This window comes from Bombina bombina, chromosome 1 (assembly GCF_027579735.1).
Source record: "Bombina bombina isolate aBomBom1 chromosome 1, aBomBom1.pri, whole genome shotgun sequence".
Lineage (NCBI taxonomy): Eukaryota > Metazoa > Chordata > Amphibia > Anura > Bombinatoridae > Bombina > Bombina bombina.
The window spans coordinates 744,631,206-744,648,328 of record NC_069499.1 but is presented as its reverse complement, the minus strand read 5'-3'; the positions used below and the strand labels follow the sequence as shown (position 1 = coordinate 744,648,328).

The window sequence follows — 17,123 nt, the reverse complement described above, 5'->3', positions numbered from 1 at the left end:
GTAGGTAAAGAAAACCGCTGCTAACTATCATTCAGCATGAAGGTTCACCCCAGAGCAGGATTGGATCCTGTGGGTGGCAGTCTGTCTCAGTTTTTTCTCTTGCCTGGATACTAGATGTCCTAGATCCCTAAGGGACTGTAGGTATAGTGTCCCAATGTTACAAATTCTCCTTTCCAGGAGTAGGTTTCTCCTCTCATGTTTCTTTGTAGCCCAGATAAAGAGAGAGGCGTTCTTGAATTGTGTTCAGACTCTTCCTCCCTTGGAGGGATTGTTCCAGTTTCAGTTTAGGAACAGGATCTAGTTTCTTTTTCATTCTGTTCCAACTACCTTTGTCCTAATTTAAGCATGAAATGTTTAAATTTGTTTTTCGGAGTATCGTCCAATGGAGACTCTTTGCTCCATTTTTCTTTGGTGCTAGAGGGTCAGTTTATAACGGCCTTAGATCTAAAGGATGCGTATCCTCAGTTTCCCATTCAAAGGGATCATCTCAGATTTCTGAGTTTTGCTCTCCGACTGAATGTTTTTCAGCTTGTGTGCCTATAATGGTTTTGCAACAGCTCCCAGAATTTAATAAAAGTTCTGGACTGCAATCGGTTCCGAGATTGCAGTGGCGTCACTTCTGGATGTCCTATTGGTCCAGGCACCATTTTTTGATAAACTAGATCTCATTGGAGGTTTTTTTTTTTTTTTTTCTTAGTTCCACAGATGGTAGTGGAGCTGGTAAAGAGCTCCCTTGTCCCAGCTGCATGGGTATTCTACTTAGGAATTAATGTTTGAGAGCTCAGCAGTTCTGCATGCTCAGTCAGTGGAATGGGGATTATCCAGATGTCTTGGAGTATCTAGATCTATCGACAAGAGTCTCCTTTCAGTGTTTTTTTTTCTTCATCAAGACCTTTGGTCTCTGGACTCTCGCTTTGGAGACCTTCCTTGGCGTTTGACCGCGGTCACCAGCCTGCTGAACTGGGGAGGTGTCTTTATAACGCAGGGACTTTGGTCCTGGGATAAGTTTGCTCTCCCCTTCATCTTTAAGGCGGATAGCAATTTTTAATGCTCTGATGGTTTTACCGCAGTGGTCTTTAGCCCATTTTATTGGGTAATAGAAAGACAACATAGCCTCTGTGACTTTACATCACCTGCGAGGAAGGAACTTTAGTTCCATAGTCCCGTAGGTAGGGTTTCAGATTTTTCTGTGGGTAGGTGCTCACAGTTATTGCCCATCTGCCACCCACATTTCTGGAAGGGGACAACTGGGACACGCGGCATTCTGAACAGTCAGACTTCTCATCCCGGGGAAGTGGGAACCCCATCCTGGAGTGTTCTCCAGGTTATCTCCCAAATGGGGGTTTCCAGAATTAGTTCTGCTGGGGTGTCGTCAGAACCCAGGTTCGGTTCGAGGTCAAGAGATCCTCAAGCCTTCTAATAGATTTTTTGGCAGTTCCTTGGAACTTCAGATTGACATATCCTCCTCTTCTGTTTGTTCTCCTTCCGCGGTTTAATTAGGAGAGAGCATTGGGTTTCTACTAGCTCCTGCGTGACTTCGCAAGATCTGGTAGGTGGATCTAGTAGATATGTTGTCTTTATCTTCGTGGAGACTTCCGCTGGGGAAGGATCTTCATCCTCAGGAGTCCTTCCGTCATCCAAATATCGTTTCTCTGAAACTGTCTGATTTGGAGATTGTTCTCTGGTTTTTAGCTAATCGTGGGTCGTTCGAATCAGTTCTTAAGACCTCGATTCAGGGTCGTAAGCCTATCCCTAGAAAGATTTTTTATAAGATATGAAAGAAGCCAATGTAGCTTTGTGTCTTGCAACTCAAAGGTTGTTGGTTTACATCCAGCTGCTGGCACTGGATGTCTATTTTACAGGACCCCCAAGGATCTTCTCTTTTATCCAGGTAGGCCTGAGAAGGGGGTTATTAGTACCTTCAAGGGTCAGATTCGGCGCTTGCCATTCTGCTGCTCAAGCATCTGGCGGATGTGCCGGATGTACAATCACCTTTCAGGTCCTGGTCGGAATCAGGACTGTGTTTATGTCATTTGCTCCTTTGGAGCCTTAACTTTGTTCTTAAAGTTTTTAGTCATGCTTAGTTTGAGCCTACACATTCCATAGATATTAAGTCTTATCTTGGAGAGTTTTGTTCTTCTTCTGCTCTGAGGGTTTCCGAACTCTCAGTTTTGAAGTGTGGTTTCCTTATCTCGTATTTTGGTAGATAAGGCAGTTCTTCGAACCAGTTGTTTTTTTTCCTAAGGTTGTTTCGGACAGAGATTTTAGTCAGGAACTTGTTGTTCCTTTTCTCTGTCCTCCTCCTTCTCATAAGGTTTGTCGGGTGCACAACTTAGATGTTGTGCAGGACTTTAATTAAATTTTATTTACAGGCTACAAGGGGCATTGTCAGTCCCCTGTATTGTTTGTTGTTTTTCTGGTTAGACATATAGGCTTTTTCTAAAGTCTATAGATTTGCTCTTTTGACTCAACTGAGGTTTCTTCGGGAGAAAGGGTCTTCAAGCATTGGTGCCTTTTGGTTAGGTTACCTGTTTTGTCCCTCCCGTATCATCTGTGTCCTCTGGCTTGGGTATTGATTCCCAACAGTAATTGATAATGATCCGTGGACTCACTGTTTTATTAGAAAGAAAACGAAATTTATGATTACCTAATAAATTTCTTTCTTTCTTTCTTGACACGATGAGTCCACGACCCTCCCTGGTTTTTAGACAGGTTTTTTTTATATAGACCTCAGGCACCTCTGCACCTTGTGTTATTTCCTTTCTCTCCTTTTCCTTCAGTCGAATGACTGGGGTTTGTGGGAAGGGAAGTGATACTTAACAGCTCTGCTGTGGTGCTCTTTGCCTCCTCTTGCTGGCCAGGAGTGATATTCCCAACAGTAATTGATGATGATCCGTGGACTCACCGTGTCAAGAAATAAATAAATTTATCAGCTAAGCATAAATTTAGTTTTTTCTCAAAGGGGATTACTGGGACACTCCTTCCCCAAGGTTTTTTTTCAGAATTCAATTATGTTACTTTGTATTAAATGCAAATGTCAGATTGATGTTATATAGGCACCCTACAAACCAGTTTCCATCACCCCTTTAAATTGTAGCTTTCCAGCCCCAACTGCTGCGGCTTTTATTTATTATTGTTATTATTAATATATTTTATTGTAATCTTTTTTATAAACATGTTCTGTGAACTTTGTGACAACAATCAAATAAAACTGTTTAATTATTTCAAAACTTCTTTTGAGTTACAGTTCATAATTATAAAGAAGCTATCTTAAATTGTATTATGCTTGGTAAACTATCATATGACATTAAAAAAGTATTGGTAATTGGTATCTGTGAGTATTTGAAATAAAGTATCGGTACTTGTACTCGGTCTTAAAAAAATGATTATCGGTGCAAACCTAGCGGTTTCCATTTCTAAGCACATCTTTTTTTACTGCGATTTTTATTTAAAGTGACAGTACAAAAATATATATTATTTTCTTTATCAGATTTAATTTGCTAAGATATTTCCCTGCATAATGGATCAGGATCCTGCTCCTTTGGACAGGTGTATCCTTTGCTTGGATAGTCAAGTGGTGCCACCCATGCAATTTTGTTCCTCATGCAAAGAGAGGATTTTAAAAAATAAAGATAAACTTTTCTCTTGTAAGGTGTATCCAGTCCACAGATCATCCATTACTTGTGGGATATTCTCCTTCCCAACAGGAAGTTGCAAGAGGATCACCCACAGCAGAGCTGCTATATAGCTCCTCCCCTAACTGCCATATCCAGTCATTCTCTTGCAACTCTCAACAAGCATGGAGGTAGTAAGAGGAAAGTGGTGAAATGTAGCTGTTATCTTGCTTCAATCAAAAGTTTGTTATTTTTAAATGGTACCGGAGTTGTACTATTTTGTCCCAGGCAGAAAAATAGAAGAATCTGCCTGTGTTTTCTATGATCTTAGTAGGTTATAACTAAGATCCATTGCTGTTCTCACACATGACTGAAGAGAGAGGTAACTTCAGCGGGGGAATGGCGTGCAGGTTATCCTGCTATGAGGTATGTGCAGTTAAGATTTTTTTCTAGAAGATGTGAATGCTAGAAAATGCTGCTGATACCAAATTTATGTAAGGTAAGCCTGAATACAGGGATTTAATAGCGACTGGTATCATGCTTACTTTCTGAGGTAATACTCTTTTATATTTACAATATAAAACGTTTGCTGGCATGTTTAAACGTTTTTTTTTTTTTTTTTAAATGAATTTTTATTCAGTTTTAGAATGAGAGGTAACATTTGGGGACTCGCAGGACCCCTGATCTAACATACACAAACAAAAGGATCGAACACGCAGGTCCGGTTGCAATAGCTGTTCAAACATTGACATATCGTGGATAAATTGCAGGGAAAGGTAACACTTGGGGACACACAGGACCCCTGTTCAAACATACACAAACAAAGGGATCGGACACATGGGTCCGATTACAATAGCTGTTCAAACGTTGATATAGTTTAAACGTTTTTATATATACTTTGGTGATAAAACTTTATTGGGGCCTAGTTTTTTCCACATGGCTGGCTTAAATTTGCCTAGAAACAGTTTCCTGAGGCTTTCCACTGTGTTACCATGAGTGGGAGGGGCCTAATTTAGCGCTTTTTTGCGCAGTAACTTTTACAGACTGAGACATCCAGCTTCCTCCAGGAGTCCCCTGAATGCTATAGGACATCTCTAAAGGGCTCTTAGGCTTTCCAAAATCGTTTGTTGGGGAAGGTAGGCCCACAGTAAGGCTGTGGCAGTTGGTGTGACTGTTAAAAAATGTTTATATCGTTTTTTTTATCTGTTTTTTGAACTAAGGGGTTAATCATCCATTTGCAAGTGGGTGCAATGCTCTGTTAGCTTATTATACACACTGTAAAAATTTCGTTTGATTTACTGCCTTTTTTTCACTGTTTTTCAAATTCTGACAAAATTTGTTTCTCTTAAAGGCACAGTACCGTTTCTTATTTTTGCTTGTTAACTTGATTTAAAGTGTTTTCCAAGCTTGCTAGTCTCATTGCTAGTCTGTACAAACATGTCTGACATAGAGGAAACTCCTTGTTCATTATGTTTAAAAGCCATGGTGGAACCCCCTCTTAGAATGTGTACCAAATGTACTGATTTCACTTTAAGCAATAAAGATCATATTCTGTCTTTAAAAAATTTATCACCAGAGGAATCTGACGAGGGGGAAGTTATGCCGACTAACTCTCCCCACGTGTCAGATCCTTTGACTCCCGCTCAAGGGACTCACGCTCAAATGGCGCCAAGTACATCCAGGGCGCCCATAGTGTTTACTTTACAAGACATGGCGGCAGTCATGGATAATACACTGTCAGCGGTATTAGCCAGACTACCTGAATTTAGAGGATAGCTCTGGAGTTAGACGAAATACAGAGCATACTGACGCTTTAAGAGCTATGTATGATACTGCCTCACAATATGCAGAAGCTGAAGAGCTTCTTTCTGTGGGTGATGTTTCTGACTCAGGGAAGATGATGCAACCTGATTCTGATATCTCTACATTTAAATTTAAGCTTGAACACCTCTGCATGTTACTCAGGGAGGTTTTAGCTGCTCTGAATGACTGTGATACAATTGCAGTGCCAGAGAAATTGTGTAGACTGGATAAATACTATGCAGTGCCGGTGTGCACTGATGTTTTTCCAATACCTAAAAGGTTTACAGAAATTATTACTAAGGAATGGGATAGACCAGGTGTGCCGTTCTCTCCCCCTCCTATTTTTAGAAAAATGTTTCCAATAGACGCCACCACACGGGACTTATGGCAGACAGTTCCTAAGGTGGAGGGAGCAGTTTCTACTCTAGCAAAGCGTACTACTATCCCTGTCGAGGACAGTTGTGCTTTCTTAGATCCAATGGATAAAAAGTTAGAGGGTTACCTTAAGAAAATGTTTTTTCAACAAGGTTTTATCCTACAGCCCCTTGCATGCATTGCTCCTGTCACTGCTGCTGCGGCGTTCTGGTTTAAGTCTCTGGAAGAGGCTTTACAGGTAGCGACTCCATTGGATGACATACTTGACAAGCTTAGAGCACTTAAGCTAGCCAATTCTTTTGTTTCTGATGCCATTGTTCATTTGACTAAACTAACGGCTAAGAATTCTGGTTTTGCTATCCAGGCGCGCAGAGCGCTATGGCTTAAATCATGGTCAGCTGACGTTACTTCAAAGTCTAAGCTGCTTAACATTCCCTTCAAGGGGCAGACCCTATTCGGGCCTGGTTTGAAGGAGATTATTGCTGATATCACTGGAGGAAAAGGTCATGCCCTTCCTCAGGATAGGTCCAAATCAAGGACCAAACAGTCTAATTTTCGTGCCTTTCGAAACTTCAAGGCAAGTGCGGCATCAACTTCCTCTAATGCAAAACAAGAGGGAACTTTTGCTCAGTCCAAGACGGTCTTGAGGAAATTCCTCCTGTGTTCTTTATTCCATTCCTCGCCCTTCGGTGGCTCAGTGCATGGAAGTAATCGGCTTAATGGTAGCGGCAATGGACATAGTGCCATTTGCGCGCTTGCATCTCAGACCGCTGCAATTGTGCATGCTAGGTCAGTGGAATGGGGATTACTCAGATTTGTCCCCTCTACTAAATCTGGATCAAGAGACCAGGGATTCTCTTCTCTGGTGGCTATCTCGGGTCCATCTGTCCAAAGGTATGACCTTTCGCAGGCCAGATTGGACAATTGTAACGACAAATGCCAGCTTTCTAGGTTGGGGTGCAGTCGAACACCCTGAAGGCTCAGGGATCGTGGACTCAGGAGGAGTCACTCCTTCCAATAAATATTCTGGAACTGAGAGCAATATTCAATGCTCTTCAGGCTTGGCCTCAGTTAGCAACTCTGAGGTTCATCAGATTTCAGTCGGACAACATCACGACTGTGGCTTACATCAACCATCAAGGGGGACCAAGGAGTTCCCTAGCGATGTTAGAAGTCTCAAAGATAATTCGCTGGGCAGAGATTCACTCTTGCCACCTATCAGCTATCCATATCCCAGGTGTAGAGAACTGGGAGGCGGATTTTCTAAGTCTTCAGACTTTTCATCCGGGGGAGTGGGAACTCCATCCGGAGGTGTTTGCACAATTGATTCATCGTTGGGGCAAACCAGAACTGGATCTCATGGCGTCTCACCAGAACGCCAAGCTTACTTGTTACGGATCCAGGTCCAGGGACCCCAAGGCAACGCTGATAGATGCTCTAGCAGTGCCTTGGTCCTTCAACCTGGCTTATGTGTTTCCACCGTTTCCTCTGCTCCCTCGTCTGATTGCCAAAATCAAGCAGGAGAGAGCATCAGTGATCTTGATAGTGCCTGCGTGGCCACGCAGGACTTGGTATGCAGATCTGGTGGACATGTCATCCTTTCCACCATGGACTCTGCCGCTGAGACAGGACCTTCTACTTCAAGGTCCTTTCAACCATCCAAATCTAATTTCTCTGAGGCTGGCTGCCTGGAGATTGAACGCTTGATTTTATCAAAGCGTGGTTTCTCCGAGTCAGTCATTGATACCTTAATTCAGGCACGAACGCCTGTCACCAGGAAGATCTGTCATAAGATATGGCGTAAATATCTTTATTGGTGTGAATCCAAGGGCTACTCATGAAGTAAGGTCAGGATTCCCATGATATTATCTTTTCTCCAAGAAGGATTGGAGAAAGGATTGTCAGCTAGTTCTTTAAAGGGACAGATTTCTGCACTATCTAGTCTTTTGCACAAGCGTCTGGCGGATGTTCCAGACGTTCAGGCTTTAGTTAGAATCAAACCTGTGTTTAAACCAGTTGCTCCGCCATGGAGTTTAAATTTGGTTCTTAAAGTTCTTCAAGGGGTTCCGTTTGAACCTCTTCATTCCATAGATATTAAGCTTTTATCTTGGAAAGTTCTTTTTTTGGTAGCTATTTCCTCGGCTCGTAGAGTTTCTGAGTTATCTGCCTTACAATGTGATTCTCCTTATCTGATCTTCCATGCAGATAAGGTAGTTCTGCGCAGCAAACCTGGGTTTTTACCTAAGGTAGTATCTAATAAGAATATCAATCAGGAGATTGTTGTTCCATCATTGTGTCCTAATCCTTCTTCAAAGAAGGAACGTCTATTACACAATCTTGACGTGGTTCGTGCTTTAAAGTATTATTTACAAGCTACTAAAGATTTTCGTCAAACATCTGCATTGTTTGTTGTCTACTCTGGACAGAGGAAAGGCCAAAAGGCTTCGGCAACTTCTCTTTCGCTTTGGTTAAGAAGTATAATACGCTTAGCTTATGAGACTGCTGGCCAGCAGCCTCCAGAAAGGATTACAGCTCATTCTACTAGAGCTGTGGCTTCCACATGGGCCTTTAAAAATGAGGCTTCTGTTGAACAGATTTGCAAGGCGGCAACTTGGTCTTCGCTTCATACTTTTTCAAAATTCTACAAATTTGATACTTTTGCTTCTTCGGAGGCTAATTTTGGGAGAAAGGTTTTACAGGCAGTGCTACCTTCCGTTTAAGTACCTGCCTTGTCCCTCCCTTCATCCGTGTACTTTAGCTTTGGTATTGGTATCCCACAAGTAATGGATGATCCGTGGACTGGATACACCTTACAAGAGAAAACATAATTTATGCTTACCTGATAAATTTATTTCTCTTGTGGTGTATCCAGTCCACGGCCCGCCCTGTCATTTTAAGGCAGGTGTTTTTTATTTTTTAAACTACAGTCACCACTACACCCTATAGTTTCTCCTTTCTCTTGCTTGTCTTCGGTCGAATGACTGGATATGGCAGTTAGGGGAAGAGCTATGTAGACAGCTCTGCTGTGGGTGTTCTCTTGCAACTTCCTGTTGGGAATGAGAATATCCCACAAGTAATGGATGATCCGTGGACTGGATACACCACAAGAGAAATAAATTTATCAGGTAAGCATAAATTATGTTTTTTTGTTCCTTTCTGGACCTATGTAAAAGGACACACTGGTAAAAAGACTTTGGGACAGCTGAACTCTAACCTGTGACATTTGAACACTAACCTGTGACAGTGACTACGGACAAACTGGAGATTACAGCACAGCTTGGCTTGCAGCTGCAGTCCTAACGGAAGGTGATTGGAAAGAGACACTAACACTGCGGGTTCGTACTGAGCCAGTCTGTTGGTCCCCTTACGATTGTGCCTGTATCATACCTCATATGTTTGAGGGTAAAATGTGTGAGTGAGTTTTTGTACTAACATTCATTAAATATTGCTTTTTAACATTACTACGCTTAGATCAGTCCCTTCCGCTCCTGTTTTCTTTTCTTTGTTTATTTGCAATCTGTTTGTGGTTTCCAAAAAAGATGGAACTTTCCGACCTAATCTAGACCTGAAGTGTCTAAACAAATTTCTCAGAGTACCGTCCTTCAAGATGAAGACGATCCGTTCCATTCTTCCTTTAGTGCAAGAAGGTCAGTTCATGACGACCATAGACCTGAAGAATGCGTACCTTCATGTTCCCATTCATAGGGATCATCACAAATTTCTGAGATTTGCCTTTCTGGACAAACACTTTCAGTTTGTGGCTCTTCCGTTTGGCCTTGTGACAGCTCCCAGAATTTTCTCAAAGGTTTTGGTGGCTCTCTTGGCAATAATCCGGTCTCGGGGAAAAAGCAGTGGCGCCCTATCTGGACGACATTCTGGTTCTGGTGCCATATTTTTAACAAGCAAACTCTCACACACAGAGATCTTGTTGTCTTTTCTGTGTTCCCATGGATGGAAAGTGAATCTGGAAAAGAGTTCCCTTGTTTCAGCTACAAGGGTAGTTTTCTTGGGGACCATAATAGATTCCCTATCAATGAAAATATTTCTGACGGAGGTCAGAAAAGACAAACTTCTTTCCTCTCTCTCCAGTTTACTGTTCAGCCATCTGTGGCTCAGTGTATGGAGGTAATTGGTCTGATGGTTGCTTCTATAGACATTCCCTTTGCAAGATTCCATTTGAGAGTTCTACAGTTATGCATGCTCAGGCAATGGAACGGGGACCATGCGGATCTGTCTCAGAAGATAGATCTGGATCAGTCGACAAGACACTCTCCTGTGGTGGCTTTCTCGGGAGCATCTGTCTCAGGGCACATGCTTCCGGAGACCTTCCTGGGTAATTGTGACCACTGACGCCAACCTGCTGGGCAGGGGAGCAGTCTGGGACTCGTTAAAGGCGCAGGGACTATGGACTCGGGAGGAGTCTGCTCTCCCCATAAACATCTTGGCGTTTAAAACAATTTACAATGCTCTGATGGCTTGGCCTCAGTTGTCCTTAGCCCGGTTTATCAGGTTCCAGTCAGACAACATAACCTCAGTGGCTTACATCAACCACCAGGGAGGAACTCAGAGTTCCTTAGCTATGAAGGAGGTGGCTCGGATTGTGTGGGCGGAAGCTCACAATTGCTGTTTATCTGCCATCCACATTCCAGGAGTGGACAACTGGGATGAGGATTTCCTGAGCAGACAGACTTTTCGTCCCGGGTAGTGGGCTCTCCATCCGGAAGTGTTCTCCAGCTTAACCCTCAAATGGGGAGTTCCGGAGATGGATCTGATGGTGTCTCGGCAGAACGCCAAGCTTCCAAGATACGATTCAAGGTCAAGAGATCCACAGGCCGCTCTGATAGATGCTCTGGTGTTTCCTTGGAATTTCAGTCTGGCATACCTGTTTCCTCCGTTTGCTCTCCTTCCACGAGTCATTGCTCCTATCTAACAGGAGAGAGCATCAGTGATTCTCATAGCTCCTGCGTGGCCTCACAGGATTTTGTATGCAGATCTAATGGAGATGTAATCTCTCCCACATTGGTGATTGCCTGTGAGGAAGGAACTTCTAATTCAGGGTCCCTTCCTTCACACAAATCTCTGTCTTTCTCTGAAGCTGACTGCTTGGAGATTGAACCCTTAGTTCTGTCTAATCATCGGCCATTGAGACCATGATTTAGGCTTGCAAGCCTGTTACCAGAAAGATTTACTATAAGATATGGTGTAAAAATCTCTATTGTAGTGAATCCAAGGGCTACTCTTGAAGTAGGGTTAGGATTCCTAGGATTTTTTCCTTTCTCCAGGAAGGTCTGGAGAAGGGTTTGTCTGTCAGTACTCTGAAGGGTCAGATTTCTGCATTGTCTGTTTTACTACACAAGCGTCTGGCGGACGCGCCAGATCTGCAATCTTTTTGTCAGGCCTGTGTTTAAGTCTGTTGCTCTTCCTTGGAGCCTGAACCTTGTTCTTAAAGTTTTGCAGCAGGCTCCGTTTGAGCCTTTGCTTTCCATAGATATTAAGTTGTTATCTTGGAAGGTTTTGTTTCTTATTGCTATCTCTTCTGCTCGTAGAGTTTCGGAACTCTCTGCGTTGCTGTGGGATTTGCTTTATCTTATCTTTCATGCTGATAAGGCGGTTCTTCGTACTAAGTTAGGTTTTCTTTCTAAAGTGGTTTCGGATAGTAATATTAATCAGGAAATTGTTGTTCCTTCGCTATGTCTCAATCCTTCTTCTCATAAGGAACGTTTGTTGTACAACTTGGATGTTGTGCGGGCTCTAAAATTCTAATTACAGGTGACTAAGGATTTTCGCCAGTCTTCTGCCTTGTTTGTTTTTCTGAGAAACAAAAATGTGAGAAAGCTACTGCTACTTCTATTTCCCTCTGGTTGAGAAGTATAATTAGTTTGGCTTATGAGACTGCTGGTCAGCAGCCTCCTGAGAGAATTATGGCTCATTCCACGAGAGCTGTCTCCTCTTCTTGGGCTTTCAAAAACAAAGCTTCTGTGGAACAGATTTGCAAGGCTGCAACTTGGTCTTCTTTGCATACTTTTTCAAAATTTTATACTTTTGCCTCGGCTGAGGCTTCTTTTAGGAGAAAGGTTCTTCAAGCGGTGGTGCCTTCTGTTTAGGTCTCCTGTCTTGTCCCTCCCTAGTCATCTGTGTCCTCTAGCTTGGGTATTGGTTCCCAACAGTAAACAATGACATTGTGGACTCACCATGTCTTAGGAAAGAAAACAAAATTTGTGCTTACCTGATGAATGTATTTCTTTCCGGATATGGTGAATCCATGACCCCGCCCTTTATTTTAAGCAAGTTAGTTTTTGACTAAACCTCAGGCACCTCTACACCTTTGTGTTACTAATTTTTTTTCCATTTCCCTTCGGTCGAAATGTGGGAAGGGAGTGATACTTAACAGCTTGGCTGTGGTGCTCTTTGCCTCCTCCTGCTGGCCAGGAGTGATATTCCCAACAGTAAATGATGACGTTGTGGACTTGCCATATCAGGAAATAAAAAGTTATCAGGTAAGCATAAGTTTTAGTCTTTCCATTGTTCTCTCCAAGTATTGGTGATTGGTTTACGGACTGATATAAGATAAAGAAGCAGGTATATTTACACAATTTGATAAAGTAATGAGATTTGATTATACCTACAAACTCACTCAATTTATTAGGTTGTGGTTTCAAAACACAAAATCGGCTAATTCATATACACAAATTAACCTTAAAAAGCAAATCTCATACATTTTATACTCTGCAGCTGATAAAAAAAAACTTAATTGGAAACACATTAAGGGAAAAAACAATTTTACAGTATACTGTCCCTTTAATCAGTGCATGAAAATTGTGGGTCTCATGGTTGCTGCCTCAGAAGTAGTTCAATTTGCCAGATTTCATTTTCAGCCCTACAGTTGCAAGTGCTGCATGAATGGAATGGGGATAGCGGGGATCTGTTTCAGAGGATCCTGTTAGATCAGAGGACAAGACAGTCCCTAACTTGGTAGCAGACTCTATTTTCATTGATTAAGGGGGCCCTCCACTCTTCAGCCAGTGTGGGTAGTAATGTCCACGGATGACAGGCTGTTAGGATGGGGTTGAGTTTGGTCTTCTCAGGAGGCAAGGTTACCCATTAATATTCTGGATCTCTTTGAAATTTTTAGAGCTCTCCACAGTTGACCTACGTCAGTCATTAGGGAGGAACTAGCAGTTCCCTAGCAATGAGTGGAGTGTTCTGCATGATTTCTGCCACCCACATTCTTGGTGTGAACTATTGGGAGGCAGACTTTCTCAGTAGCTAGTCTCTTTACCCAGTGGAATGATCTCTGAATTAGGAAGTTTTTAACCAAGTTGTGAGACACTGGTGTCTGCCCGAGTTAGATCACTGTCAGGGTTTCACCCTACATTGTTTGCCATGTGCTGCTGGCAGCCATTTAACTCACCTCTCTTACTGAATCTGGTACAGATTGTGTAACACTACTCTCTTACCTGCACGCCCTCTTATGGCCAGACTGGTGAACACCATCAGTGTGAGACAGGTTGCAATCTCAGAATTGTGATGTCATCACTTATTATTTAAAAGGCCTCTGTTCAGTATGCTTTTGCCTTTGCGTTGTCTCTGACCTGTTTGTGAGTTCCTGTGTTCCAGTTTGTGTATTACCTTGCTTGTCTGACGTCCTTTCTGGTTCCTGATCCCTGGCTTGTTCCTGACTCTGCTGTTTTCCTAGTTCCTGATCCTGGTTCGTCTGATTACTCGCTTTGGCTCCTGACTCGGCTTGTCTGACTACCAGCTCTGGCTTTGACTCCTGGCTTGTCATTTGGCTTATGGACTCTTTATTATTTTTTGTTGTTAATAAAGGTGTGATTATTTTTGCACTTCATGTCTCAGTCTTATTCCTGGTACCCTGACAATCTCATTGCCTCTCTCTTGAATCACAAACTGCCTCATTATTTTGCTAGGTCTCAGTACCCTTGAGTGAGTCTGATAGATGCCTTAGTGGTTCCTTGGCTATTCAACCTATTTCGCATCTTTCCTCAGTTTGTATTGTTATCCAGAGTAATAACCAGAATCAAGCAGGAACAAGCCACAGCAATTCTAATTATTCCAACATAACCTTGCAGGATTTGGTTTGTGGAACTGGTTCAGGTGTCCTCATGCCCATCTTGCAGGCTCACTCTAAGAAGGGATATTGTGTCTCAAGTTCTTCTCTTTTTTCAAGATCTCAAAAATCTGAATTTTATGACATGCCGATTGAACATTTTGTTTTGTCTCAGAGAGGTTTTTCTAATAAGGTTATTGACATCTTAATTCAGGCTAGAAAACGTGCTACCCAGCTTATTTATCATAAAGTCAGTAAAACCTTTTTGTGTGTGATGTTCTCACAAAGGTTATCGCTGGAATTCCTGCAGCCGGGTTCTGGATAAGGGTTTGCCAGCTAGTTCTCTGAAAGGTCAGATATTGTCTCTTTCTATTTTGTTTCGCAAGAGAATGTACAAAATGTTAGATTGTGCAGGCTTTGATCTCCTTTTGAGCCTATGCAGGGTTTTGACCTTCAGCTTTTATACTGGAAGGTTATTTTTCTTCTAGCTACATCTTCAGCTAGATAGCTTCTGAACATCCAGATTTGTCATGCAAACCTCCTTTTCTGATTTTTTTTTTCCCCATCAGTATAATGTTTTTGTTTTTGTTACTAGCTAATATTTTCTTCCTAAGGTAGTATCTACAGATACTATTAATCAGGAAACAATGTTTCTTTATATTTGTCCAGCCCCTTAGCTGCTTGGTCTTTTTTCACACCTTTTTCAAAGTTTCATCACTTACATGTGTATACCTCTTCCGAGGCTTCTTTTGACAATTAATTTCTGTATGCAGTAGTGCCTGATTAGTAATGTCCTGCCTTCACTGTTACACCCCCCAGCCTGTCCCCCATTTTATGGGGGAAAGCAGATGTTTACTGCTTGGGTTTAGATTCCCACACGTCATGACTTGTGGTCTCTCATCATCTTATGAAAGAAAACATTATGATTACCTGATAAATTAATTTCTTTCATGATGGTAAGAGTCCACAAGCACTGTCCTTTATTTTTGTTCAGGTAACAGCAGTACTTGTTTTGCACTTCTTTTGCACCGCTTTATCTTTCTTGCTTTTCGGTTTTCCTCATCTACTTGGATATATGTATGACTGAGGATCATGGGAAGTGGGAGGGATTTTAAGCTCTGGTGTTTTTCTGGGTGTCTTTTGCCACATCCTAGAGGTCAGGAGGGAATTTCCCACACGTGATGACTCATGGACTCTCACCATCATAAAATAAATTAATTTATCAGGTAAGCATACATTTTGTTTTTCCTGTTCATGCATTTGTGTCTTTATGGAGGAATGGACAAAAAACCAGGGAAGCTTTTTCTACTTTTCCCACATTTTTCACTAGAAAGTCCCTTTAGAAAACGCACTTTAATAGGTCTTGTGTGTAAAGATCCTTCCTTTATCAGGTGGCTTGAGATCCTTTCAATATATTTAAGAAAAATGGGCTGTTTTCTTCCCTTAAGGCTCCCATAATATATGTCTTATTTTGTGTTGTTTGAAGAGACATTCAAATTTAATAAGAAAATGCCTTAATTTATCAAAGTATATTATTATTACATGACTGACTGTTCAGTATGTGGTGAATGAAAGGCCATTCTTTTTGTCTTGATTGATTAATTTCCGACAACCATGTTCTGGGGCTTATTAAAGGTCCATAATAAACTACCCCAATTTACATATGTTTAAATATTTTAAGTTATTAAGATTACATTCGTATTTGTATTTTTGTAAAAGGAGTTTTTTTTTTTATATTGTAAAACCAACTTAAAAGTTAGAAAAATAGTCCCACAATGATCTGTTCAAAAGTGCCTCCAAAATAGTTGTTTTCCTTTCCATGTTAAATCGGCATTTGCTTGCTGATCAGACATGGGAGCGTGCATGTAATGTAATAGCAAGCGGACAGTGGAATGCTGACTGACACGCTAGCAGGGTAACAAAAGTATACCCACAAGCACCTGAATACTATGTCACTAAAATGTGAAGAAAATTATTTACTTTATAAATCTTTTTTCCTTATCATTCTGCAGTGTTTCCTGTTACTTACCAAGGGTATATTTATTGCATATTTTATCTATAAATGGACCTACTACAGGATTTTTTTTAATTATTATTGTGTTTTAGGTATGAGCCCTATAAGTTGAACTGTAACAGTAAGGTCTTATTCAACAGGCTAAAACAAGAAGAGATGGCTCGCAAAGCAGAAGAGGAACGAGCAAAACAAAAAGAAGAGACCCAAAGATTAGAAGAAAAAAGAAAGCTTGAGGAAGAGGAAGACCATCGAAAAGCACAGGAGGAGAAAATCCGCATAGAGAAAGAAGAACAGGAGAGACAGGCCGAACTTCAGCATCAGGTTCAAACAAAAAATAAAAATGTTAATATAGATTTTAATTGTGGATATGGGCCAATAGTTTCATCTTATGTGCCCTGTAGTCATCAATTAAGAATGTTTTCACTCATTTACTTAACCTTTTTATCAAGCATTGTTTCTACTAATTACATCAGAATCTTTTAAATGGCTCTGTTCATAACTTGTTCACGAGATCACCACATGTGGGAAAATACTCCAGTCCACTAGGAGGAGGCAAAAACACCCCTACGTATCAGAGCTTTAAAATGTTCCACTCTCCCAGAATCCCTCTATACATTTTTTGCCTCTGAGATGTAGTGATGTGAATTCTGATCTGGAAGATATAGAAAAGAATTCTCTAACCTACACAAGACCTTATTTCCATCTCAGAGAGCCTACAAAGAGGACAGAAGGGTAGAGAAGAGTTCACACCCTGGCAGTGAGAATCTTCCAGTGTGAAGATTGTCACAGGCCTCCCAGGTGAAATGTGGATTTATTCACTAATCCCCTGGTCTACAGAATATTCTTGTATGTATGCTGACACTGTCCTCCCAGGTGAATTGTGGACTTATCTGCCAATCCCCTGGCTTTTAGTGGCTGCATTTTCACAGGTGGTTGGACCCATGCTTGCACAGCCTCAAATGGTCTTATCTAGTGGACATAACTCTTCTGAAACTGTTGTGAGCACAGTAGACACCGGTGCTGACAAGTAAGTACAAATGCACCTCATAGCCAAACAGCTTTTCACATGAATATGTACACATGATTCACATAGTCTGGGCTGGGGACATTCACTACATAACTTTTATAACAGCTTGGCCAACTTTTAGGCACTTTATTATATGTATTGTTGAGGTTACTGTTGCTTTGGATTTAGCGCTCTAATGCTATTATTGCTTTTCAGTGCAGCTTTCCTTTAACCCCCCGTTTT

General features: G+C 41.6%; 1 protein-coding gene across 1 annotated transcript in view; it reads left to right on the top strand.

Moving 5' to 3' along the window:
• The window catches only part of LOC128660765 (ensconsin), a 198,195-nt gene that overhangs the window by 145,393 nt on the left and 35,679 nt on the right, over window positions 1-17,123 (top strand). The window contains exon 8 of the mRNA XM_053714774.1: window positions 16,015-16,195. Coding sequence (XP_053570749.1) covers window positions 16,015-16,195 — 181 coding nt within the window. The remainder of the gene's footprint in view (window positions 1-16,014; window positions 16,196-17,123) is intronic.